General features: G+C 39.8%; 1 protein-coding gene across 3 annotated transcripts in view; it reads right to left on the minus strand.

Moving 5' to 3' along the window:
- Positions 1-1,803: 1,803 nt before the first annotated feature.
- The window catches only part of C3H2orf76 (chromosome 3 C2orf76 homolog), a 57,589-nt gene continuing 33,286 nt past the window's right edge, over positions 1,804-26,106 (minus strand). The window contains exons 3-6 of one of the 3 annotated variants that reach the window (XM_047722580.1): positions 18,081-18,131; positions 14,083-14,120; positions 10,251-10,332; positions 1,804-1,978 (exon numbers count right to left, since the gene is read on the minus strand). In XM_047722580.1, coding sequence (XP_047578536.1) covers positions 1,902-1,978; positions 10,251-10,332; positions 14,083-14,120; positions 18,081-18,131 — 248 coding nt within the window. In that variant the 3' untranslated portion in view covers positions 1,804-1,901. Of the gene's footprint in view, positions 1,979-9,342; positions 9,410-10,250; positions 10,333-14,082; positions 14,121-18,080; positions 18,132-26,106 lie in introns of those variants that run through there. The other 2 variants (XM_047722581.1, XM_047722582.1) reach the window with 2 other exon arrangements.

A 26,106-nucleotide genomic window follows, 5' to 3' on the forward strand; every position in this document is an offset into this window, starting at 1 on the left:
CAATCTCACAAAAGTCTCCTCCCCTGTCCTTCGCCTGTGCCGGGCCCTAGGTCAGGCCCTCCAGTCTTCATCTGGCCCATGACAACTCTTTCTGCCATTGGGACACGGCTGTCAAAGCTCCCTTTCTAAAACACAAATCAACACGATTTTATCTGTTTCAATCTTTCCACTGGCTCCCCACTACCTAGATACTAGATAAATGTCCAACTCCTTAGCATGAGGGACAAGGCCCACCTCAACCTCCTCTCTGGCCTTCTCTTCCTCCTCTCTGGTCTAATGGCTTTCCACGCCAGTACACTGAAAACTGTACTTTACAGAAAATCACAAGGTCTCTCACAGCGCTTTGCCTTTGCATATGCTGGTCCCTTTTCCTAAAAGCCTTTCCCTTATTTTCTACTAAGCAAACATTCCTATTGAACCTTTTAAGAAAAAGCTCAACTGATACCTCTTTTAAAATAAAAATTAACCCCACACAGAACTACCTACCCCACTATCAGTGCTCCCACAGCAGTTCTCACTGCCATTATAGCACTTGCTTAAATATCTTTCCCCACTCAGTGAGGCAAAAACTGTGTCTTATTTAATTCTTTAACTCCCCAGAAGACTCAGTCATTGGTCCTTTTTTAATGAATGAAATGATGAATAAAATAAATTTTCTGTTTTAAATAAGGCTCTACTACATTTTTTAACAAAGCAAAAAAAAAAGCATATTCTGATTATGTTAACCAGACTTTCAAAGCTGATTTTTTTTCTTAAGCTAGCCTCTACCACAATGAAACCAATTCGCCCTACTAGCAATTTTAAGGGTTCTTAGAATAATTCTAGAGCCAACTAACCTTGTAGGAGTTCTGATTAGATATACACGCTGGCTGAGAGGCCCCTTTGAAATCACTGGTCTTCAGGTACTGGTCTTGGCCTTTATTAGGAATCAAGAGTATTGTATTATTTTGAAAGAATGTATCTTCCATGACTTAGACTTGTTCTCAATGAACAATTTTCTTCCAGAAGTGCAAACATCCTGCTACCTTCTCTCTCCAAAGAAATGAGTTTGGTTCTATTATAGTCTGTTCCTGAAATAAGGAAACAGAGCTCAGGGAAAAGAAAAAAAAGAAATTCAGCCACGTTATTTGTGTGGGCTGAAATATGAAAAGAAGAAAAGATGAAAATCTCTTACATCAGAAAACCTCCCCCTAATATAAAAAAATTCAATGCATGCATGGCGGCGTATCACCTTGAGCAAAAAGATGGCACTTGTGGTCATCAGAGACTCAGAATCTCTGCTAACCACAGATAGTAAGAGTGCACAGTGGCTTTAAGAGAAACTGTGAAAAAAATACAAAATGAACAGAATGACCTTAGTCTTATAATCTTTTTAAAGAACCCGACATGTAAGCCACCCAAGAAACCCCTAATTTCAGAAAAGTAAGTTATGACTAAAGAACCAATCATCATTCCATGATGACTTTTTAAGATTTTATGAGAGAGAGAGAGAGCGTGCGCGCCCATGAACAGGGGCTGGAGGTGAGGCAGAGGGAGAGAGAGAAGCAGACTCCCCGCTGAGCAGGGAGCCCAACTTGGGGTTCCACCCCGGGACCCTGGGATCATGACGAGTCGAAGGGAGACCCTTAACCAACTGAGCCACCCAGGCACCCCTCCATGATAATTTTTGAATAGCTTTTTCTTTCATTTAAAAAAAAATGTTTTTCTCATAAATATTATATTATTTTACAACAAGAAAGAAAGAAAAAGGGCAGACCTGCAGAAAGAGAAAACACCACAGATTTGAGCTCACATAGCAGAGCCTGAGATTAATTTTTAAGTTTATTTGTCAATTTCTAAAACTCACTAGTGGAATAAAGAGCTTAATACAGGTATGCAAAAAGAGAGCCCCCAAGAGGTTTTCACCAGGATGAAATGGGATTAGCTTTGTAGTTCTTATAATCTTCTTCACAGAAGAATGCAATTTCAGTTTCATGAGCTGGAAAAAAAAAAAGAAGAAGACAATGGAAAAAAATTTTAATGTAAAACTAGATTTTAAGCAAGCATTAAAATCCATATTACTCTGATTCAGTGTTTCAGATGCCTAAAGTGAGAAAGATGAACTACTTGTTTGGTTTCACATTTCACCAAATCAACAAGAAGTATCAGCTGTCGTTGTAAGAATTTAAAATTCGAATAATTTAAAAGTAAAAAGAAAAATACAAAAAGAAATTAAAAACAAGAATGAGTACAAGACTGGTTTCCAGGAAACCATAAAATTACTCATGTCAGAGTCCTCTTAACAATCCTAGAAAATAAACGTTTATTTTTTTCCAAATGTGCTGCTCAGTTCTGAAGGAGGAGGGAAAAATGCTTTTTTTTTTCTCTTTGAAATTAGCCTGTAGGTATAATAATTTAATACTTAGAGGATCGGTAGAATACTTTACAGATCACTTTACATTCTCCCTCATGACCCATCAAAATATGTGTCTGAAGAAGTTAATTTTTTGCCTGCTTATGACTAATTCATGAGGCTTCAACAATATGCAAAGTGAAAGACACAAATTGGCTTCTCCCGCAATACCTTCAAACACCTCTAATTATTCACAGGGGATACGGCACAGCTAAAGGACCCGCAAAGGAGCAGAGCAGTCACAATTCTTTGAACCTAGCAGGTCAAGGACTCCGTCTTTTAAAACAATAAGTCAGCAACATTATTAATTCAGACTGGAGACAAATCTGATGGAGAGCCTTCCAATTATTAAACATGCAGTTCTTTAAGGTGTGTGCCAACAAGTTCCACTTTTTTTTTTTTTTTAAATTAAACCAGAAGTTAATACAGTCTGCTTAGCTTTTACAGAAAGAGCAAAAGGGCCTGCAGACTCTCGACAGGAAAACAGACGAGATTATTTGTAATGAATACCGATCACTCAATTAACATATCCTCTAAAAACAGACAAGTAAAAACTCTTCACGCCAAATAAATAGGATAATAGGGAAAGATGCCAAGGATTACCCCTGGTCTCTTAGTTTACCGAACTCACCTCATCACTAGAATTTGTCACAAAAGAATGAAATTAAGGAGCTTAGCATGACATGTCAGCAAAAAAAAAAAAAAAAAAAAAGGTTTTTGCTGGTTTTAAGAATATCAAATTTAGGGCCTGGGTGGCTCAGTTGGTTGTGCGTCTGCCTTTGGCTGGGGTTGTGATCCCGGGGTCATGGGATCGAGTCCTGTGTAGTGCTCCCTGCTCGGCTGGGAGCCGGCTTCTCCCTCTCCTACTCCCCCTGCTTGTGCTCTCTCTCTGTCTCTCTCTGTCAAATAAATAAGTAAAATATCAAACTTATTGTTTCTCAATTATGAGTTACCGTGCTCATTACAGAAAATACAGAAATGCTCAAATTATAAAATAAAGTCGCCCATAGTCTCAGATCCTGATTCCAGGACCACTGCATCTTTAAGATTAAATGAAGAGTAATCTTGATGAAAATCAGATTGCAAACTCTCAGCACAATGAACCTGGGGGTGGGTGGGTGGCAGACAGGGCTGTGACAAGCTGAGACTCGGTGGGGAGGGGCTGGAAACAAATAAACCCTGGGCAAACAGGAAGTTCATGTACAGCTGAATTTTACACAAAAAAAGCATTTTAAAGAATGGCTAAGAGGCTCCACACTTGGAATGAGTAAAATGTTGAAAGGGGGGCTTGAGGAAACTCAATATTCAGAGAGAAGATATCTTAAGATCTATTCCTTTATATATAAAAAGCTCCTGGGTTTCCTTTTTTGAAGGGAAGCAAGCCCAAAGGTAGACCTCTATCATATGCAAGTGATTCTAATCATCCTCCAAATGGAGAATGAGCTAAAAGCACCCTGTTCTTCAGAATCACAATGCAGGGTTTTATCCACGATGTGCTATTTACATACAGAACTTTGCACAGTGCTTTGCCCACGCAGCACTTTGCTCAATACACACTAACTGTAATTACAATTTTCACTTACCGCTGTTGACATTTATCTGTACCCCTTTTGAGAAACCAACACATCGTATAGTTCCTCCGTATGGTAATAACAGGTTCAGAATAAGCTGAAGGAAAGAAATGACTGACAAAGCATTTTTGCTTTGCCACGCAGGTTTTCTTGGGTCTAATTAACTTATAGATCAATTCGTTACTTCTCAAGTATTTTTATATGCCATCTCTCATACACGCTCAAAATGAGATCCCCTAAGAGAAAGATTTTCAGATGAATACTTTTTTCAAAAACAACAAGACAAGACTGACAAATGGGTTCCAGTCCCAATACTTTGTGAGGGCTGATAAAATTGACACCCTTCAAAAACTGGAAAATAGCACACAAGTTCAACATGGGTTACAATAAACATTCAAAAGTCAGACACAAAATGTATTTGAAACTTGAGTAATGTGGTCCTCGAAGAAACCAAACAGAATGCTTTTTAAAATCTGCAAAATTCTGTTGAAAATGTTTGAAAATGATTTCCTGTATTTATGCCACGCATTTACTTGTCGATTGGAGTGAAAACAAATTACAGAAGATTTTCCAGAACCTCGGCATCCTCAACCTTTCGACCATTATCTCCTAAATTCCTGCTGCCCCAATTCTATTTAAAATGGCTCCAGAAGAACCCCGAGGACGTCTACTGCGTGCCAGTCCCCTAGGGCACCTGATTTTAAATTAAATGTGCTGCAGGCGCAGTGCACTCAGGTGCAGAGTGCCTCAGTGTGTGAATCCGAAATGAATGTAAAATCTAAAATCCAATAAATACACTGCCGGTTCATCCCTTTGTCTTACTAGCAAGTTAACTCAAGTGAGAACCCTCCAAATACGGTGCACCATTTTAATACTGACTTTCAAGTTTAATGCAATGAACACAAGCCAGGACCTTCAAACTCTGAAAATGAAATTAATAATTTTTTTTGAGATCTTATTTATTAGAGAGAGAGAGCATGAATTGGGGCCAGAGGCAGAGGGAGAGGGAGAAGCAGACTCCCCGCTGAGCAAGGAGCCCCCATGTGGGGCTCGATCCCAGGACCCTGAGATCGTGACCCGAGCCAAAGGCAGATGCTTAACTAATTGAGCCACCCAGGCGCCGCTGAAATTAATAATTTTATAATGTGTCCAAACAGGTCAGCCACATATATACATACACCCCTTTAACAGGAAAATAATGACTTTAAATAAAAGAATGTAAGAAAAACCAATTTTAAATGTAAAAGCTCAAGAAAAATTCAAGGCAATATACTTAAGCTCCCTAATTTATTCCAAAAAACTCCGTGAGGATTTTTGCACAGTTTTGAAGTCCCTAGCCTATTCTAGGTGGCACCATAGTAGTATACGGCACAGCAACTGTTGTCTGAGAAGAGAGACAGAGACATGTGCACGGACTCTATGGTACAGATAATTAATGATCAGGCAAGCTGTAATGTGATAATAAGTACAGATTACTGGGGGAAAAAAAAATACAGGAACACTGAGGACTGGTTTCTGCAGCAACCTGAGACCAAAAGGACAGTTTCACCTTCTCACCTGGTCCAAGAGTATATCCTATCTTTCTAAGGTTCCTAAAATCTGAATTTATGAATCATTAAAACTGTGCTCACAGCTGAGTTATATTTCTAAGTTTGCACCAAAGTTATCTCCAGCCAAGAGTTCCCAAACACAGTGCTTTATTTCATATTTGCTTCAAGCACCTGTTTTTTTTAGATCAGCTGGCAGAGAGGACTTCAAGCTACAGTTCGAAGAGAATAAAAAGTAAAATAAATCTGACCTTTGATGGACTGGACACAGGCCTGCAAGTCCCACGATGGTAAGGGGAGGATAAAAAGGGAAGAACAATCCATGCCCCTGTTCTGGAATCCCAAAATCCCTGGGCCCCCCACATACTTTCCTGAGCACCAAACTACCACGGCTTTGATGTTTAAGGTAAACAACAGCCCCTGTAAGATGCCGTTAAGGGAGGAGAGCATGTACGCCCTAAGATATCACCACTCAAAAGAGAACGGGAAAGGCACCTGGAACATTCAGGAAACACAAATCAAACATGATCCGGATAAAGAAGGGAGAGCCCAAGAATCCTGCAATATTAGCTGTACATCTGAGAGGATCACAAGGTGCTGGGCACAAAGTCAGGGTTCTGGTTGTGGGCAGACAGCATGAGTTGACACATAAAATGAAAAGCGACCACAGGGGAGCTTTGGACTTATTACAGGATCTGGTTTGACACAAACTCTTCTCTCAGATAAGCACTTAGGGTTTGGTCCACTATATCTTGTTTTAAAATAGTTCCAGTAAAACACAACAGGCCTGAAAAGAGTTACCCTCCACCATTTTTTGCCTAAGGAAAGAGGATTCAAAAGATAATAGTAGTAGAATGTAGCTGAAGGAAAGACATAAAAACAGCATCCTAAAATTACTGACATGCAAATTTACCACTTAGGGGAACGAGTCCATAAAACTACAATCATTAATGACAAGATAAAAACCTTTGCATTTACAAATAACAATGCTAAGTGAAGCTTTCTTCTTCCTTCAAAACAAAAAACAAAAACAAACAAACAAAAAACCCCACATCTTTTTCCTTAGGTCTTTTAGCTCAGAGTCCACAAGGGAACGTGTGCCCTGACTTCGGGCGCAGAATATACAATTGGGATCTGCACGGCAGTTAAAAGGCCAGGGCAGGAACTGCAGAATTTCTCTGTGAGAGAAGAGATCTTCAAACAAGTTTGTTCCCCTAATTTCCCTCCCCTCACAGTCTTTCTCTTCCTTTCATGAATTCTGCAGAAAAGTCATAATGATACATTTGTTACATTGGCATTGTTCCCATGGCAACTGGCTGTGATGGCAGAGTGACAGCTCTAAGCAAGGTCAAGTGAGAAAAAGGGAGCATGAGGACCTGGGATTCTTCTCTTCAACCACTTAAAAACCTAACCAGACAAGGCACAGAGGGAGGGGAAATTCCCCAGAAAAATCACACATTGCAGGTGTCATTTTTACAACTCTACTCCCACTCCTAATTTCTTGTGGCTCTCCAGGGAGCACAGCTTCCTTCCCCATGTGGAAGTGAAGCTTCTCCAGGGCACAGCATGGTGGCTGCAGGTGACACGGAGAGGAAGCCATTCTAGCCGGGTCAAGAGTCACCCCAGACCAGGGCTGTGGGCTTGCCAGGGCCCAGGGCGGGGGGTGGGTGTGCAGTGTGACTGACGTTCTGGGATCACCCTGAAACCAGTGGGGAACTCAGGACAAGAATGTGATGCTCCTCAAAGACCCATGGCCTTATAACAAGAATGACAGAAAGATGGATTTGATTCTTTACTTTTACAGATCGTTCATGACACGAGTCTGAAAGTCACGACAGTTAAGCCAACAACTCACAGTATTTTAATAAATCCAAAACATTTGCCAGCTGCCTTCTCTAAAATGGTTCCCAAATACATATTTCTGAGGGTCTCCTCATGCATCGTTCCAGATGTTTTCATAAGCTTTTTTCACTCAGTTTTTACCACGCTGAAACAGGTTTAACGGTTTCTGTTTTGTTTTACAGAAATCAAAACAGAAGTTCAACAACACTAAATAGCTTATGAACAGTCACAAAATAAGTAAAATACACAGCCCTCACTCAAACCAATTTTCTCCAACTGTAGTAGGAGTATATTCTTTAAAAAAATTGGTTCCTTAATTTAGAGTACATGGGTACTATAGAAAATTTTTAAATTACAAGAACAATTAGATAATACCAAGAAAGAAAAAAGAAATCAATTGCTTGCAGTACCACCAGCCAGAGAAACACTTTTATAATTTCATTAGATGATCTTTTCTTCATATACACGTATAGATGCATAAATATATACATTTATGAACAATAATGGTATCACATACTATATTCTATTTCCATGCAATAAAGAAAGCTCTACATCCGTGATTCACCAATGGGGAAGGTGAGAGACCCCTGTCACCCCTTTGAAGGCACATCTCAATCTTGGGGGAGTCACGGAGCTTGAGAAAGCATACTCCTGTTGGCCTGGTAATAGATGTGACAGGAAGTTAAGAGTGAGGAAGTCTTACTGGCCAAATTGACTGACACGGAGTTAGAGGTAGTATACATTCCTGACAGTAAACCCAGAGGGTATCCACTTCCCAACACTCTCTTGGATACTACCACTTTTTTTACGTCTGTTAGTCTTCAAATGACTGCTTGTCCAAGGTCACCCAGCCAGTAAGTGGCAGAATCAGGCTGAAAACCCACGCACTCTGGCTCTGGTCTCTAATTCTTAACCACTAGCCTAGTACACTACATAAAATAGCATCTACCTTCATACTGCATTTCTCTCTGGACTCATAAGGCTGAACTATTTTTTATAGATTAGCCATTTCTTTTATCAGTAGAATTTTTTTCACCTTTTTCCAAGCTAATTATAAGAGCTTTTTATAAATTCAGGCTAATAACTTTTCGTCATATATGAAATATTTTTTTCATTGTTTAGTGCTTCTCCTTTAACTCTATTTACAGAATTAAATCTATCATTTCTCCCTGCTTTATGGCTCTGCCTTCAAGGTCACGCTTGAAGAGCTCTTCTCCCCAAGATTATGAAACTACTAAGCTACATTTTATTTAAAAAAGATTTTTCTTACACTATGACATATAATCAATCAACAATTTATTTTGGAATAAAGGTCGAGATAGGATTTAAATTTTATTTTCCCGAATGCTTTGGCAATGGGCCTAACATCATTTTCTGGCTAATTCATTCTTACCCCACTTATTTGAGACGTCACAACTTTATCATATTGTGAGATCTTACTTTTTTTAGTTTCTTTCTGATCTTTTCCACGGAGGTTTTAATCCCTCCATCAATAACAAAACCAGTCTGTTATAATAATTACAGCTTTATGTTTTAACAAGCGGGGCTAGCTTCTAGGTGCCCCATGCCTCAGTAACACAGGTACCATTTGCCATAATAACAGAACAGCATGTGAAGAAATAAATGGCAAAATAAAAACTGTGTTTTCAAATAAGAGCAATAGTTACCTTACATATATATGCTATGAAAAGACACTAAATATAGCCAATAGTGTAGACAAACAAGGAAAGCAAGCCTAAGATTTTGTAACATGTTATTTAGGATCCTATTTAAATTAGAAGACCTGGGGCGCTTGGGTGGCTCACTCGGTTAAGCAGCTGCCTTGGGCTGGGGTCATGATCCCAGGGCCCTGGGACTGAGTCCTCACTCAGCAGGGAGCCTGCTTCTTCCTCTCCCTCTGCCTGCTGCTCCCCCTACTAATGTGTGCATGCTCTCTGTCAAATAAATAAATGAAATATTTAAAAATAAATAAGACCTGTCAGGAACTCACTTTAGGCACGTGTGTCACTCAAAACTGGATTCCTGACATATGTCACTAAAATAACTCAATAGAACACCTGTCAAAAAAAAAACAAGACAAAACAAAAAAACCAGTCAAGCTTCCTAACATGGACCTCACTTGGGAGTGCCCCTTAACCAGTGTGTCTGGATAATTACAAAGTAAGTGTGATTTGTGCTGTTTCCTTGGAGTCACGGACCACAGAGGTACGACAATGGCATAGCACCTTCAACAGTCCCACCTCTCTGAAAAGCCTCGGCTCCCAGCTGCCAGAGACTCTCCAGATGCACATACACAGAATTAGAGTGACATCTAATGGTCACAAAACACGCCACATGGCATTTCTTTAAAATAGAACTACCTTGCACATTCTAGGCTGAAAAGCTAACTCGGGCCCCCTTTCAAGCGCACACTCGAGACTCCTGTTTGAAATCCCACAACGGGGCGGCCCCGAGCAGTCGGGAGGACTATTAGAAACCGCGCTACACCTTCTACAAACAACAGCTCAGTTCATTATTCCCCATTAGTTCTACCAGGTCCATTTCTCTCAAACCATCCATTCAAATGATGCTGATAAGAGTAAGTAGGTTATTAAGTGAGTAATAACCTGTCAATCACTTAAAACAACCCTCCGCAGGATTCTGAGCAGACCTGCAGGAAAGAACTATTTGCATTCTGCACATTCGGAGAGCAGCTATCTCCTGCCCTCAGTCAAATGATCTGAATGTACATCATTCTTGTCCTCCTCCTCTGAATAATTATCAGGGAGTGTAAAGGGCACCCAGGGTAGCATTTACTTTGCTGCAACTTATGCAAACACAATCAGCCAGGCATCGGGCGTCCGTGGGGCGGCCGGGGACGTGAGTGCCCCTCCAGCAGCATGCGGCGCACTTTCTCACCAATTCCCGCAGCTCGCAGCGTGCAGTCTTCTTCCAGCATGAGCGTGTCGTCGTCTTCCAGGCTCAATACAAGCTCGTTGGTCTGGGAAGAAAGAAAACCTGCATCTTATCAGTACTCGTATGTGCTTCGTATTTGGTTAAGACGTTTCAAAGACACAGAATTCTTAACCTGTGTGACAGCAGTAACCAAAGTCACATGCTCTTCCCATCATCATTGGGACAGAAGCAAATGGATGTGAGCGCTGACCATGTGCGCACTCCATAAGCGCTGAGGGGACAGCGCCCTAGCACGGAGCTTTGGGGCCAGGTCTGGATGGAAATTTGGGTTCCAATGATGTCCCGCTGTGTGTTCTCAACAAACCACACAGAGTCTCCAAGACTCAGTTTCCTCCTCCATTAAAAAAAACAAAAGCAAGGGGGAGTGTAGGTCGCTCAGTCGGTTAAGCATCCAACTCTTGATTTCGGCTCAGATCATGATCCCAGGGCTGTGTGATGGAGCTGCATGGCAGGCTCTGTGCTAGGCGTGGAGCCTGCTTAAGATTCTTTCTCTCCCTGTCCCTATCACCCTCCTGACACCCTGCTCCCTCAATCTCTCACTCTAAAAAAAGGGGGGAGGTATGAATCTTCTCTTTTGCCCTGTGGTGAGGATGAAATGAGATGAAGTACAGAAAACCGTAACAGAGTGTCAGTCACAGAGCAAGGCCTCTCCATGTCAGCTGCTGCTGCGCTGTGCCTGTTGCCCTCATCGTCATCGTCATTGTCTCTTCCTTACAATATTCCAGGAGTCAGAGAGGTTAAGGCACAGACCTAGACGGGGCACCGGTGGCTGAGCTGGTTAAACGTCTGCTTTCAACTCAGGTCATGATCCCAGGGTCCTGGGATCCAGCCCATGGAGGGCTCCCTGCTCAGCCGGGAGTCTGCTTCTCCCTCTACTACTCCCTCCTCTCTCCACCCCCACTCATGCTCTAAGTGCATGATAAATAAATAAATAAATGACACTTTAAAAAGAAAGGGAGGAAGGGAAGGAGGGAGGGAGGAAGGGGATAGAGAAAGAAAGAAAGAAAGAAAGAAAGCCAGCCAGCCAGCCCAGAGTACACAGAACTGAGGCCCCTGAGCTCTGACCAGCCTGATTTTGGAGAGAAGCAAGTTTACCTGGATGGCTGAAAGCCCATTTATCTAAAAACCTTGTCCTACCTAGTAAACACTTGATCTCACATCATATTAACTTAATCCCATATCATACTGACTATAACCTTCCTCTATGAGGTTTGGGGTGGGAGTGGATGAGTTGGCCCTCCAGTGAAATTTACAAATCCAGTTAAACACTGTAAGTATAGGAGAAGATTCTGAGTGGATATCTGCCCCTAAAAAGCACACAGAGGTGACCACTAGTTGGACACACAGTACCACCTGTCAACAGAATGCAGCTGCTTAGCAACATCATCTATTTCTAGAATATGGCTAAGAGGGAAAAGAAAGGCCACTCCAGCAGCTTAAATAGAAGGCCCAGAAGGCATGCTCCGCAGTCCACAACTTCACCCACTAGAGCGCGCAGGGGCTTCACCTCTAGAGCACACAGATTAAAGGTGGGGGAGAACGTTATTTTAAAAAATCATTTTAAGGGCTCCTGGGCGGCTCAATTGGTTGAGCATCTGCCTTTGGCTCGGGTCATGATTCCAGAGTCCTGAGATTGAGTCCCACACCAGGGTCCCTGCTCAGCAGGGAGCCTGCTTCTCCCTCTCCCTCTGCCTGCTGCTCCTCCTGCTTGTACACTCTCTGTCAAATTAATTAATAAAATCTTTAAAAAAAATCATTTTGGAATAGGTAGCACATACTCATGATACAAAATTCTCCAAGCACATAGGGAAGAGTGAAAAGTACGTCTCCTCACATTCAGGTTGTTTCCGTTTCTTGCTACCATAAAAAACCCAGCAACAAACATGCTCATAACCTGTGTCATTCTGCCTATGTATGAGTTTTCTATGTAACTTCTAGAAGTGGAATCATTAGGTCAGAGAGCACGTGCAACTGTATTCTGGCAGATGTCACTAAACTATGCTCCCGAGTAGTCGTGTAACACTTTACAGGAACGCTACTGATCGCTGAGAGTACCTGTTTCCCACAGCGCCGCTGACACCGTGTCTTATCAAAACTGTCTGAACCCTGCCAACATAACAGATGGAGATTAAGTGTGGTCTTAATCTGCATTTATTTTGAGTCAAGTTGTAAATATTTTGTTTTTTAATGGACTTGAAGGATCATTTTTTAAGTGGAATTATAAAATAGCATCCTATACTAAGAAAATTAGGTCTTTTCTGTAATGTAAGTTAGAAAATTTCCCCCGTTTTCATTCATTCCTCAATTTTCCTTAGTGTTTTTTTTTTTCTGGTAAAAGTTGCTGAATGGTTGAATAAATGAGTAAAATTATCAATTTTTTATAGTTTCTGGGTTTTTTACCATACTTAGGAAGACTTTCACTCTAAGATTACTTTAAAATTCTACCTTTTCTTCAAATGTTTTTGTCAATTTCATTTTTTTTAAAAGCTTTTAATTATGGAGAATTTAAAACATACAGAACAGCACAATGAACCCTCCACACGCCCATAACCCGGCTTGAACAAATGATCTACTCCTGTTCAATCAGTTTCATCTCCATCCTCACCTGTGGGCTTCATTTTCACATTTACATCATTAATCCATGGGTATTTATTTTGTCATAAAGAAAAGAATGTGGATTCAGCTCACTGTTTTCTGGATGTCTCACAACTGTCCCACTAATACTTACTGAATCCTCATGTTTTCTCCATAGCTTTAAAATGTTATTCTTATTATACACTAAATTCTGATATATATTTGGGTCAATTTTTGGAGTTTTAATTCTGTGCCATGGACCTAAGAGTTCATATAGCAGCATCACACGCTTTTATTTGCTACAGTTTAATGATATGCCTAATATATGTCAGGGCTAGTCACTCTCCTTTCTCTTCCTTTTTCTAACTATTCTTATTTATTTTTTGCGTATTAGTGTTATAATCAGCTTCTTTCATTTATATATATGGGGTGGCATTAAATTCATGAACTAAGAAAAAATGGACATCCTCATGCTGGTGCATCTTTCCATCCAAATATCCTAAGCATTTCCATTTAAGTCTTATGTTGGCTCCCTTTTGGCACATCTACTGTCGTGAAATTGAGGTAGAATTTCACATAAATAAAATGCACAGATCCTAAGGGGAGTTCAGTTCAATGAGTCTGGACAACTGAATGACCCTCACTAGCATTTCGAAGTCTCCCCGCTGAGCAGGGAGCCCAAAGCGGGGCTCGATCCCAGGACCCTGAGATCATGACCTGAGCCAAAGACAGATGCTTAACCAACTGAGCCACCCAGGTACCCCAAATAGTATTTATTTTTGAATTCACCTAATTTCCTTGTCTTCCCTAGTCTTAGATACCCACCATAAACTCAATCAGCTTTCAAGTAACTGTATACCAGAGATTACAAAGAAAATGCCATGAGGGTATGGCTGTCACATGTGAATTAGTAACTTCAAAAAACATATTTTTGCATATATATTTTTACAGTAAACATTTGCTTGATATAGAAAATGCATGCTTTTAAAAAAAATTAACACTTTTTTAAAGGATCTACCACTAATAGGGGCTTGGTGGGTTTTTTTCCCCTTAATGGCTGTAGAAAGGGTACTCATGAAATAAAAAATGCTAAAAAATAATGGGAAATATTTTAGAAGTACGTGTGTTCATTCATTTATTCACTGAGACAGCCAACAGTGATTATTCGCTATGTGCCAGATACTGTACATATGAAACGTACCTTTGCTTTATGTGCCTGATGAACAATCTTTAATTTATCTGAAAGAAAAAAAAAGTTTTTGTAAAAGATTATTTTAAAACTTCATTTGAATAATCTGAAATGGGAGGTCACAGTAAGAAACTTAAGTCCTTGCCTTATGATCCGTTTACTTAAAAATCTAGTGTACAGTAAATTAAAAAATTACTTTTATATATCATCACCTTAAAGGTCACTGCTGTATAAAGATATCTGAAAGCCTTGGTCTTTGACACACAAAACTGGGTGCCATAACCTGCAATGAACTTGGCACATCTTCCCTTAGAATAGAAGACAGGTGGATATTACTCGATCCTGTTTTTTGGAGTCGCAGAAGTCTATAATTAGCAAATAATGTAAAACATGTCAGACGTTAACATGAGCAGTTCAAAAAGCCTAGTGATCTCTCAGAATACATGCAGTGACAGGAGGTCAAACGACCATCCTGACAAGTTGTTACCACGCTCCAAGCTCAGGCTCACTGGTAATGTGAGCACAGCAGTTAAAGCCCAAAGAGTATCAGTATTTGCCTCCTGGTTTTCACATGCTGCACAGACTCACACCACCTAATCTGCTTTATTCCATCCTCCTTCACTCCTTAATCTGTTTATCTTGATGTCAGGCTACGCTGTGCTCTTCCAATAAGTCATTTCTCCACATTGGGTGCAGTCCGACTCTGCAACAGTGAGCTCTTAATTCTAGCAGGGGCTCAGCACTCAATGGGTTTCAAGCCAGAAAGCTTCCAATTCTTAACTCCAATTCTTAACTATTAATTAACATATTATGATATGTATTATTATATCTGGATAAACTCCTAACCTTAAATTAACGTTCCTTTCTATCAATCAGGCCGTTCGATTCAATAAAGAATTCCAATAGTAAAATGAAATGAAAGGATCTACTTTAAAAATGGGCCTTGATTTAACTCTGTTCTAATACTACAAAAGAATAGGGTAGCTATTGAGTTAAGAACTGGCACTCTGAATTACCCGTTATTTTAAACACAAGGTCAGCCTAATTCTAGGACTGCAACTATATACCCTTAAGAACTAAAAATAAACCTAATTTAGGTGAAAAAATGCATCCTAGGGATGTAAATATACCACAATTGCTAAAAATAAGTTCAGAATGTACACAAGAAAATAAACAAATTGGCTTTGGATTATCTATTATTCTGAGTTACTTATTATCTTTTTCTCATAGTAGATAGATATTGGTTTATTACAAAAGGCAAGTTAGAAAAGCCAATAACAGTTTTTTAAGTAAAAGGATCCTGCTTAAAGTCTGTTACAACTAACAAGCAAAACTGTGGTTTGACCTTACCAAATATGTCATGTTCTACATATTTTGCTAATGAGCCTTTATTAGAAATATCCTTGCTTTGATGGGTCCTGCAAACCCACAATAAGAAGGCTATATGTATGTATATATATATATACATACATATAGCAGCAGAAGAAATGATTTGAACAGAAATTTTCAGATTTTTCCCTCCAACAGTAACCAGCAAGACTTGGTAAGAGGGTCAAAAGAACAACAAGCTAGCAAAAAATATTGTACTAATAATGTCCTTTTCCTTGTTGAATAATCTCTTTCACAGGAGTGTAACCTCATAAAAATAAAAAGAATAGGGGTGCCTGAGTGGCTCAGTCCAGGGTTTTGGGATTGAGTCCCACACCAGGCTCCCTGCTCAGCGGGGAGCCTGCTTCTCCCTCTGCCTGCTGTTCTCCCTGCTTGTGCTCTGTCTCTCTCTTTCTCAAGTGAATAAATGAAATCGTTAAAAATAAATAAACAGGGGGGGCGCCTGGGTGGCTCAGTTGGTTAAGCAGCTGCCTTCGGCTCAGGTCATGATCCCAGCGTCCTGGGATCGAGTCCCGCATCGGGCTCCTTGCTCAGCAGGGAGCCTGCTTCTCCCTCTGCCTCTGCCTGCCATTCTGTCTGCCTGTGCTCGCTCTCTCTCCCTCTCTCTCTGACAAATAAATAAAATCTTAAAAAAATAATAATAATAAATAAATAAATAAATAAATAAACAAACAAACAAACAGGGGCACCTGGGTGGCTCAGTGGGTTAAAGCCTCTGCCTTCGGCTCAGGTCATGATCCCAGTGTCCTGGGATCGAGCCCGGCATCAGGCTCTCTGCTCGGCAGGGAACCTGCTTCCTCCTCTCTCTCTGCCTGCCTCTCTGCCTACTTGTGATCTCTGTCTGTCAAATAAATAAATAAAATCTTTAATAAATAAATAAATAAATAAACAAACAAATAATAAAATGAATATATTTGTGAGGCATTTGACATGTTCACACAAGCGTGGTTTAGTCTCACCGGCCTTATGAAACAAACAGAATCAGCAGCCCACACTGCACAGCCACCAATATTTACTGCACACACGCACAGTGTCTAGGTGATAAGGATTTAAAAATAAGACCACATCCAATGTGCTTTAGAACACAGTCTGGTCGGGATAAATCCATCATAGGTGTAGATGCCAGTTAAACAGGAAGAAGGACCCTGAGAAATCTCAGACTCTCTGTGGCCTGGCCAGCGAGCCAGCCCTTTGCCCAAGGGCATGGAGACCTCAACTAGCAAAGCTGAAATCTGATGCCACAGCCTTTCCACTCCGCAGCACCCAGTGTATCCTGTTCCCACAGAGCAGGTAGCAATACCGGAGGACGAGGACAGGTGAGAAAGTAAAATCTGGCCTTCCTTCTTGAACACAAAGTGGCAGATTTTTCCAGAGCCAAACGTAGACTGAATCACTGAAAGTCTATCAAAACCCCAGTGGTTCTCCAATTTCTCATCTCCCAGATAAATGTGTTCATTTCTCTTGCCAATTCACCTGAATAGTATACAAATCCTAGGACAAAACAGTGTTAATTAGGTGGGGAAAATGTAAGAGGTACACGATCTACCACTGTGATGATTAACAGTTAGATATTCTAATGCATTCAGTACCTAAAACTTATCTTCCAAAGTGACTTACAGGGAACACAAGTTAGAACGTGTATGCACACACACGCACGTGCACACGCACACACATACCATGATGAAAAGGAAATGGCATCTGTAGGTTGATTCAAGTTCAAGGTTTTATTGCAAGTCATTATACTCTGAAAGCTACGCAAGCCAAAATTGAGAAGATTCATAGTTACTTAATCATGCTTTTTATTCCTTTCTCTTATTCAATATTTAGTATGTAAATTCTTTAAGCCCAATAAATCAAAGTACTTTCCACTCAATGCCTTCAGCTTCTGCCTGACTACCCCTTATGACCTCACAATTAGTCTCTGGATATTAAAATGCATACACACGGTGAAGATTGTGATTTCAAAGTATTTTAGGTCATAAGTGGCTCTACCAAATGGGAACAGAATTAAAAGCCACTCCAAAAAATGATCTAAGGTAATAAAAAATTTATACTTCAAAAAATGTCTGTACCAATTAACAGAAATATTTATTAGATGCATCATAATTTTCAAATGAGGCCTCAAACTCAAAGTTTGGTGAGTGTCACTAAGCTGAAGGTTAATAACTGTACCAACTATTACACCAAGTAATGGAACCCAACTTCCTGCCTCATCACTGCATTGTTTAATCGACCACTGCAACATACAAAATTACTAAATACTATGCTCAAGTTACTGGCATTTAAAATATTTAATCTCTTCTTTTAATTCCTAGTCTGAAATCATTTTTCCTTCCTGGTTACCTGACAAATTCATTTTAGACATCATTTCCCAAACATGTTATTTGTTCCTCACAAATAGGCCACTTTCGTACACTATTACAATTTACTTCGATGACACACCAGGATTCCTCTGGTTTTTTTTATTTTTATTTTTCCTCTATTTCTAAGTAAATTTCCATATTGGTTTTTATTTACAGATAGTAATCTCATTTTTGAAAACCAAATTCAAACTGCCATCAACACAAAACTAACAAAATAATATTATTATACATTTTTAAAGAATAAGTAAAATTAGTTACCATATTTATAATTTCTGAATGGTGGTGGCAGGCTGGTCCTTAAAGGAATATCTATAAGAGAAATATTATTTTTATTATATTCAAATAGACACTTGTAGCATATGCGTAGTCTTCTACTACATTCTCCTAGATCTCCAGACTAAGCTACTTTGAGAAATTTGATAGAACACAAAATGAAGCTAACATGCCATCAAAATCCAAAGGTCATCTAAAACAATGGGACCACTAAGGAAATGCTGAGCTGTTATTAGCTGAACTAAGAATTCAGTAACGCTATTAAATGAATTGTCATTTTATTATATATAATAGCATCTATGTACATTTGAAATACACAGCATTCATACGTGAGATATTATTTTCTATATAGCTGATATTCATTTAGCATATGAACCTGAGAACTCGTTCAGGCCAGTAGTGGAAATCAATGATCTAGATGAGAGTTATTACTCTTAGCAAAACTCACCCAACCTACAATATAACTAACTTAGCAAAGAAAACAAAACAAAAACAAATTAAATATTGTTTTTGAAACAGAAGTTCAAATGTCTGAGAGGGCATGTACATCAGAGGGCAATTTGATATGTATCAAAATTACGTATGCATAGACCTAGCAATTCCACTTCAAGACTTGATCATGTGTGTGTGTGTGTGCATGCGTGCGTGTGTGTGTGTGTGTAATATGACATATAAACAAAGGTGCTAACTGTAGCACTGTTTACAGTAGCAAATGCTCAGAAAAATCCAAATGTCCTCCAGTGGGCAGACTTATTAAATAATATGCCTCAAAAATGAAACCTATTTTTCTTTTTTTTTTTTTTTTTAAAGATTTATTTATTTATTTATTTGTCAGAGAGAGAGAGAGGGAGAGAGAGCAAGCACAGGCAGACAGAATGGCAGGCAGAGGGAGAAGCAGGCTCCCCGATGAGCAAGGAGCCCGATGTGGGACTCGATCCCAGGACGCTGGGATCATGACCTGAGCCGAAGGCAGCTGCCCAACCAACTGAGCCACCCAGGCATCCCGAAACCTATTTTTCAACTGGGAAAAAAAAAAAGAGGCAGTAGAAGTGCTCTACTAATATCTTCAAGATATGTTAAAGGTAAAGGGAAGCATAAGGCAGGCCATTATTTTTAAAGCCAGCCACCTTTCAAGTAAAACAGGGGAAAAGAAAGAATGTATGTTTGCATTTGCTTATATGTTTGTGAGGTGGGGGAGAGCACGGTGCACTGGTGGGAGAACACAAGAGGGACAGAGAGCCCGGATCCACCGGCCAGACACTTGGGACTCTGGCTTAGGCTTGCCAGAGTGCAGAAGCTTCATTTTCTCCTTTTTGTGTCTCACTTATGAATTCTGGGCCGAAGAAGTGTTAATTAAACACCAGAAAGGGGAATTAAATCTGTTAATTTATTAGCTCTTATAGTTCCCAAACAAGACAACACAGCCCTGCAAAGGCGTGAGGTAAGACGCGGAGGGCATGGAGAAACTGCTCACCATCAGAGGCACTTACATTTGAAGAAATCAAATCACTGTCTTCCATTCAGTCTGGGTTTCTGAGAGAAGAGACAGTGACAGGCAAATGAAGGCACCTTCTCTTTTCCTCTAGGTGTCCGCTCAAGAGCCATACCACAAAGAGGCCCTCCCTCCCAGCCCTGCTAAGGGCAGGGGGCATGGGGGAAGGGGTTCTCCCCTCCAATAGTTTCCTCCATAACATTTCTTACAACTATAGTTCAGTCTGTTCATTGAAGTTGGTCTCCCTGCTCTCCTAATTCATAAATTCCTTGAGATTAAGACTCTAGGCCCTAGCTCCTGAAACTGAAGACGGTGTCCAGCCCATCAGAGGGTAACAGAGAACTGGTTCCGGGAGGGCAGGGACCACAGCCAATTTTCCTCATTGTGTTACCAGTACCCAAAAGAGTGCGGGGCCCATGTCAGGTACTCAAAAATATTCATGAATGAATAAATAAATAGAACTTAAGCCTTCCATTTGGCAGTTAAGAACTCCAAGGTCCTGGGGGGCCCAGGGTGGCTGAGCTAAGGGCTAGAATCCAATCCCCCCATTCTGCAGCAAGGAGAAGGGGTTCTTCCTGCAGTGGCAAAAAGAGACCAGCCATTCAACCCATTATGGTGAGAGGTAAGAGCTTTGGTGTACAAACATATAAAAAGGCCCAAGGAGGAAAAGAAAAAGAACAAACACCTTCCTTACGAAAGAGGGGGTTTCTCATTCTGCACTACAACAAGTTAAGCTGTGGGTTCCCATGTGGACATGCCATTTCACCCAGAAGCAGAATGGCTGGGTTATAAGTAGGGGTGGGTTTACCCTTTTAAGAAAATTGCCAAGTCACCTCCTAAAGGGGTTCCTCTTTACATTGCTACTTGCAGCCCATCAGAGTTCTAGTCCTCCCACATCCTAGCCAACACTGGGTTTTAATTAATAAACCCTTTTCACTCTAGCCATTTCAGCGAGAGTGTTGTGTTGTCATCGTGACTTAGACTTGCACTTCACTAGACTAACGATGGTGAGTACCATGTATCTTCTTTGCTCTCAAGTGTCTGTTCAGACCCTACTGTCTACTTTTTAATGGGGTTATGTCTTATCTATGGAGTTGGAAGAGTTTTGGTTTTTTCCTTAGGCACAAGTCCTTTGTTGGATGTTTTACAAATATTTTCTCCAAGTCCACAGCTTGTCTTTTCATTTTCTAGCTCAGTGTTGAATAGAAGTGATCATGAGCCTGGTTCCTAATCTTAGGAGGAAAGCACTCAGTCTTCCACCATTAAGTATGATGATGGAGGTCCATTTTTCATAGATATCCTTAGTCAGGTAGAGTAAGTTCCCTTCTATTCCTACTTTACTGAGAGTTTTAACAGGAATGGATGCTGGATTTTGTCCTTATCTACTGAAATAGTCATCTGGTTTTCCTTCCTTCATTTATTCATACAATGAATTACATTGATTGCCTTTTTTTGTTTTTCCACTGACTTTTTTATTCAAGATTTTATCTGACAGAGAGAGTAGAAGCAGGCAGAGCAGCAGACGGAGAAGGAGGCTCCCCACTGAGCAGAGAGCCGGACATGGGGCTCGAACCCAGGACCCTGGGATCGTTGACCTGAGCTGAAGACAGATGCTTAATCAACTGATCCACCCAGGCACCCCCGGTGATTTCTGATAGTAAACCATTCTTGCATTCCTAAGATAAACTCCATATAGTCATATCTATCATTCTTCTTTAAATATTGTTGGATATGATTTGCTAAAATTTGGTTATGAATTTTTTTTAAAGATTTTAATATTTATTTACTTATTTGATAGAGAGACACAGGGAAAGAGGGAACACAAGCAGGGGGAGCAGAAGAGGGAGACTCCCCACTGAGCAGGAGGCCAGACGCAGGACTCAATCACAGGACACTGGGATCAGGACTCCAGCCGAAGGCAGATGCCTAATGACTGAGCCACCCAGGCGCCCCTTGGTTATGAATTTTTATCTCTGTGTGTGAAAGATGTTGGCAGCTATTTTTTTCTCCTAATTACATTCTCTGATTTTGATATCAGGCTAAGGATAGCCTCAGAAAATCAGGTGATAAATATTTCCATCCTCTTGAGTTTTATGGAAGAGTCTCTGTAGAACTGGGATTATTTCTTCCTCAAATGTATGGTAGAATGTACCAGTGAGTGGACTGGGACTGGAGTTTTGTGTGTGGAAATGTATTTTAACTACTGTTTATTTTAAAATATAGAATTATTCAGGTTGTCTGTTTGTTAGTGGGCTTTGGTAGTCTGGGTCTTTTTTGTTTATTTAAGATTTTATTTATTTATTTGACAGAGAGAGACACAGAGAGATTGGGAACACAACCAGGGGGATTAGGAGAGGGAAAGCAGGTTTCCTGCTGAGCGGGGAGCCCAATGTGGGGTTCAATCCCAGGATGCTGGGATCATGACCTGAGCCAAAGGCAGATGCTTAATGACTGAGCCACCCAGGCACCCTGGTAGTCTGGGTCTTTTCAAGGAACTTGTCCACTGTCCTGGGATAACATATTTATGGCATAAAACTGTTTAATGTATTCCTTCGTTATTCATTTAGTGTCTATAAAGATTCTGTAGTAATGTAACAACTCCCAGTGCTGATACTGATAATTTGTGTCTTCTCTCTTTTGTTTTTTTTCCAATCAGGCCAGCTAGAGCTTAATCAGTTTCATGGATTTCAAAGAATCGGCTTTGACTGATTTTGATTTTTCTCTGTGTTTTTCAATATTCTACTACAATCTTTATGATTTCTTTTATTCTGCTTACTTTGGATTTAATTTTCTTTTTCTACCTTCTTAACACAGAAGCTGAAATCAGTAATTTGAGACCTCTTCTCTTTTTTAATTTAGACATTTCTAATTCTATAACTATTCCTCTCAGTACTGTTTTACCTGCTTTCTACAAATTTTGAAAAGTTGTATATTCATTTTTATTCAGTTCATAATACTCTGCTTTTTGATTTCTGCTTTTAGATACAGGTTTTTAGAAGTATGCTATTTGGTTTCCAAATATTTCAGAATTTTCCAGAAATTCTTCTGTCACTGATTTCTAATCTAACTCCACTGTGGTCAGAAAACATGGATTGTAGGACTTTAATCCTTTTCCATTTGTCATGACTTGTATTATGGCTTAGAATATAGTCTCTTGGTAAATGTTCTGTGTGTACTTGAGAGGAATGGGTATTCTGTTGTTTGTGGAGTGTTCTATAAATGTCACTTTGGTCAAGTTAGTCTAATAGTGTTCAAATTTTTTGTATTCTTACCATCTACATGTTCCATCAATTATTAAGGGAGCGATGCTGAAATCTCCCAGTGATTGGAGATTCATCTATTTTTCTTTGCAGTTCTGTTAGTTTTGACCTCATATTTTTGAAGTTCTGTTGTGTCAGGTGCACAAGCATTTAGAATCATGTCATCTTGATTAATTGATGCCTTACCATTGTAAAATGATAGTCTTTATCCCTAGTAATATACTTTACTCTGGAATCTACTTTATCTGCTATTACTAGAGCCACTCCAGCTTTCTTTTGATTGGTATTAGCATGGTGTAATTTTTTCATCCTTTTACCTTTAACTGATTTTTATCTTTATATTTAAAGTGCATTTCTTAGAGGCAACATATAATTTAGGACTTCCTGTTATATATCTGTCTTTTAATTAAGCTGTTCAGACCATTTACATTTAATGTGATTATTAATATGCTTGGATTTAAATCTACCACTTTGCTATTTGGGTTTTCTTTTGTTCTCTCCATGGATTATTTCCTCTTCTATACCTTCTTTTGGTTTAACCTATCTGACAATTTTTCATGATTCCATTTTACCCTTTTCAGCGGCATATTATATGTAACTCTTAGGTGATGTGAGTATGCGTGCACACGCGGTTGCTTCAAAGTCTGTAGTAATACATCTTTAATTATACTGTAACACTTTATAGTGAAAGAATCCTGTGATTCCATTTCTCCCCCCCAAGCCTTTTTGCTAGTTCATGTATTTTCCATAAACCACAACACATTGTTACTGTTTTTCTTTACATGATGAAATCTATTTGAAGAAAAATTATAAAATAAGAAAAAAAAAAAAGCTTTCATATTTACCCATGTTTACCATTTCCTGTACTCTTCATTTCTTTGTGTGCCTCCAAATTTCTATCTGGTATCATTTCCCTTCTGCTGGAAGAAGGTCCTTTAGCATTTCCTATAGTTCAGGTCTCCTGGTCATGGACTCTCAGTTTTTGCATGTCTGAAAGTCTTTCTTATGCCTCCATTTCTGAAAGACCAGAATAGAATCCTAGACTGGCTTTCTTTATTTTAAAGATGTCGCTCCACTGTCTTCTGACATGGATTGATTCTGATGAGAAGTCTGATGTCCTTCATCCTTGTTCCTCCTTATGTAACGTGGTTTTCTCCCCCAGCTGCTTTTAAGACTTTATCACCAGCTATACACAATTTGATTATATATGCCTTGGGGTAGCTTTCTTCATGTTTCTTTTGCTTAGGTATTCGTTGAACTGCGGGTGGGTCTATAGTTTTCATCACATTTGTAAAATTCCCAAGCACCATTTCTTCAAATATGTCTTCTGTCCCCCGTTCCAGCTCCCATCCTCATGGCCTCCAATTACATGTATATTTGGCTAGTGGGAGTTGCCCTGCCCCTCTCTACTGCTCTACTTATCTTTCAGTCTTTTGTCTATGCTTTTAGATGGCTTTTGGTGCTTTGTTTTCAAATTCACCAATCTCTTCCTCTGCCCCATCTGATCTACACGTTCGTTAATCCTACTCAGTGCTACTCAGTGCGTAGCCATCTCAAATTCATATTTTTCATCTCTAGCTCTTTTGGGTCTTTTTTTTTTTTTCATAGCCTCCATCTCTAATGTGTTCAATGGTTCCTCAACCTTCTTGAACATTTGCAATGTAGTTATAACTTTCAATTGTCCTTGTCTACTAATTCTGTCATCTGCAGCATTTCTGGACTAGCATCAACTGATTGATTTCTCTCTTAATTATGATTCATATTTTCCTGCTTCTCTGCATGCCTGGTAAGTTCTGATTTGATGCGGGTCACTGTGAATCTTATCTTGTTTGAGGGCTGGATATTTGTGTATTTCTATAAACACCCTGAGCTTTGTTAAATTACTTAGAAACTGTTAGATCCATCTGAGTCTTGCTTTTGAGCATTGTTAAATGACAGCAGGGTGGAATTTACTCTAAATTCTGCCTCACAATTTCCTCACAATACCCTTCTAAATACCCTGCCTGATAACCTGTAAATTACAAGGTCTTCCACTCTGGGCGGGGGCGGGCGGGGTCAACTATTTCCAGGCCTGTATGAGCTCTAAGCATTTTGCCTTCTGTTCCCTTTAGGTTGTTCTTTACCTGGCCTCATACATTTGTGCTGACTGTATTCAACTAAAGATACACACTCTGCCCATCTTCGAAGATGATCTGCAAATGTTCAGAGTGTTCTCTCTGAACAGCCCCCTCCATGCCAGTTCTCTGTCCTATGAACGCTCTAGGCTCCACTCCCGACTGCCAGCTCTGACTCCTGAACTCACAACACTAATAACCAAGTTCTACCTGCACTCCCCTTGCCCTGCTCTGTGGCCTAAAGACTCTCTCCAGGTGGTAAGATGGCACAATCATAGGAACCACCTTGTTTCTCCTACCCCAGGGACCACTGTCTCATGCTCCCTCATGTCCAATATCTGAAAACCACTGCTTCATAAATTTTGCATAGTTTTTTCAGTTACTTCAGATGGAAGAGTAAAGTTTTGTCCTTGTTGTTCATGTTGACTGAAAGGAAAAGTCTGTGACAAATCTATGACATTCTGGAAAATATTTCCCATTTTGCACAGAGTTTTCCTTTCATTTTCTTTCCCCAACTTTGAACTTAACTTTGAAACCTAATGAACTTTTATGGAAGATTTTGGGATTACAAGATGAATTCTGCAAAAAATCAATTTAATATTTCATTATTGTAAAGTTCACAAGAAGGTAACTACTAGCTTAACTCATTCAGTTTGGTCACCATAAAAGGCATCTATAGAAAAATTAATTAGCAAAATAAGGCAACTTAATAAATACATTGCGGGCAGTTAGGATGCCACCAAAAAAGTCTGAAATGTGGGGCATCTGGGTGGCTCAGTGGGTTAAAGCCTCTGCCTTCGACTCAGGTCATGATCCTAGGTCCTGGGATCGAGCCCCACATTGGGATCTCTGCTCGTCGGGGAGTTTGCTTCCCCATCTGTCTCTCTGCCTGCCTCTCTGCCTACTTGTGATCTCTCTCTCTCTGTCAAATAAATAAACAAAATCTTTTTAAAAAGTCTGAAATGTTATAACACACATTTCAATGTAAAAATCAATAAAGCTTTGAAAATTATTAAAATATTGATGGGCAATAAAATAATTCTTTACCTCATAGTAAAGCCTCTAAAAATAGAAGGGAAACAATTTGTAACTTATTTTTAGATCTATATATACATTGTGAAGACTTTTAGGAAAGCATGAACACC

The sequence above is a fragment of the Lutra lutra genome, chromosome 3, assembly GCF_902655055.1.
Source record: "Lutra lutra chromosome 3, mLutLut1.2, whole genome shotgun sequence".
Lineage (NCBI taxonomy): Eukaryota > Metazoa > Chordata > Mammalia > Carnivora > Mustelidae > Lutra > Lutra lutra.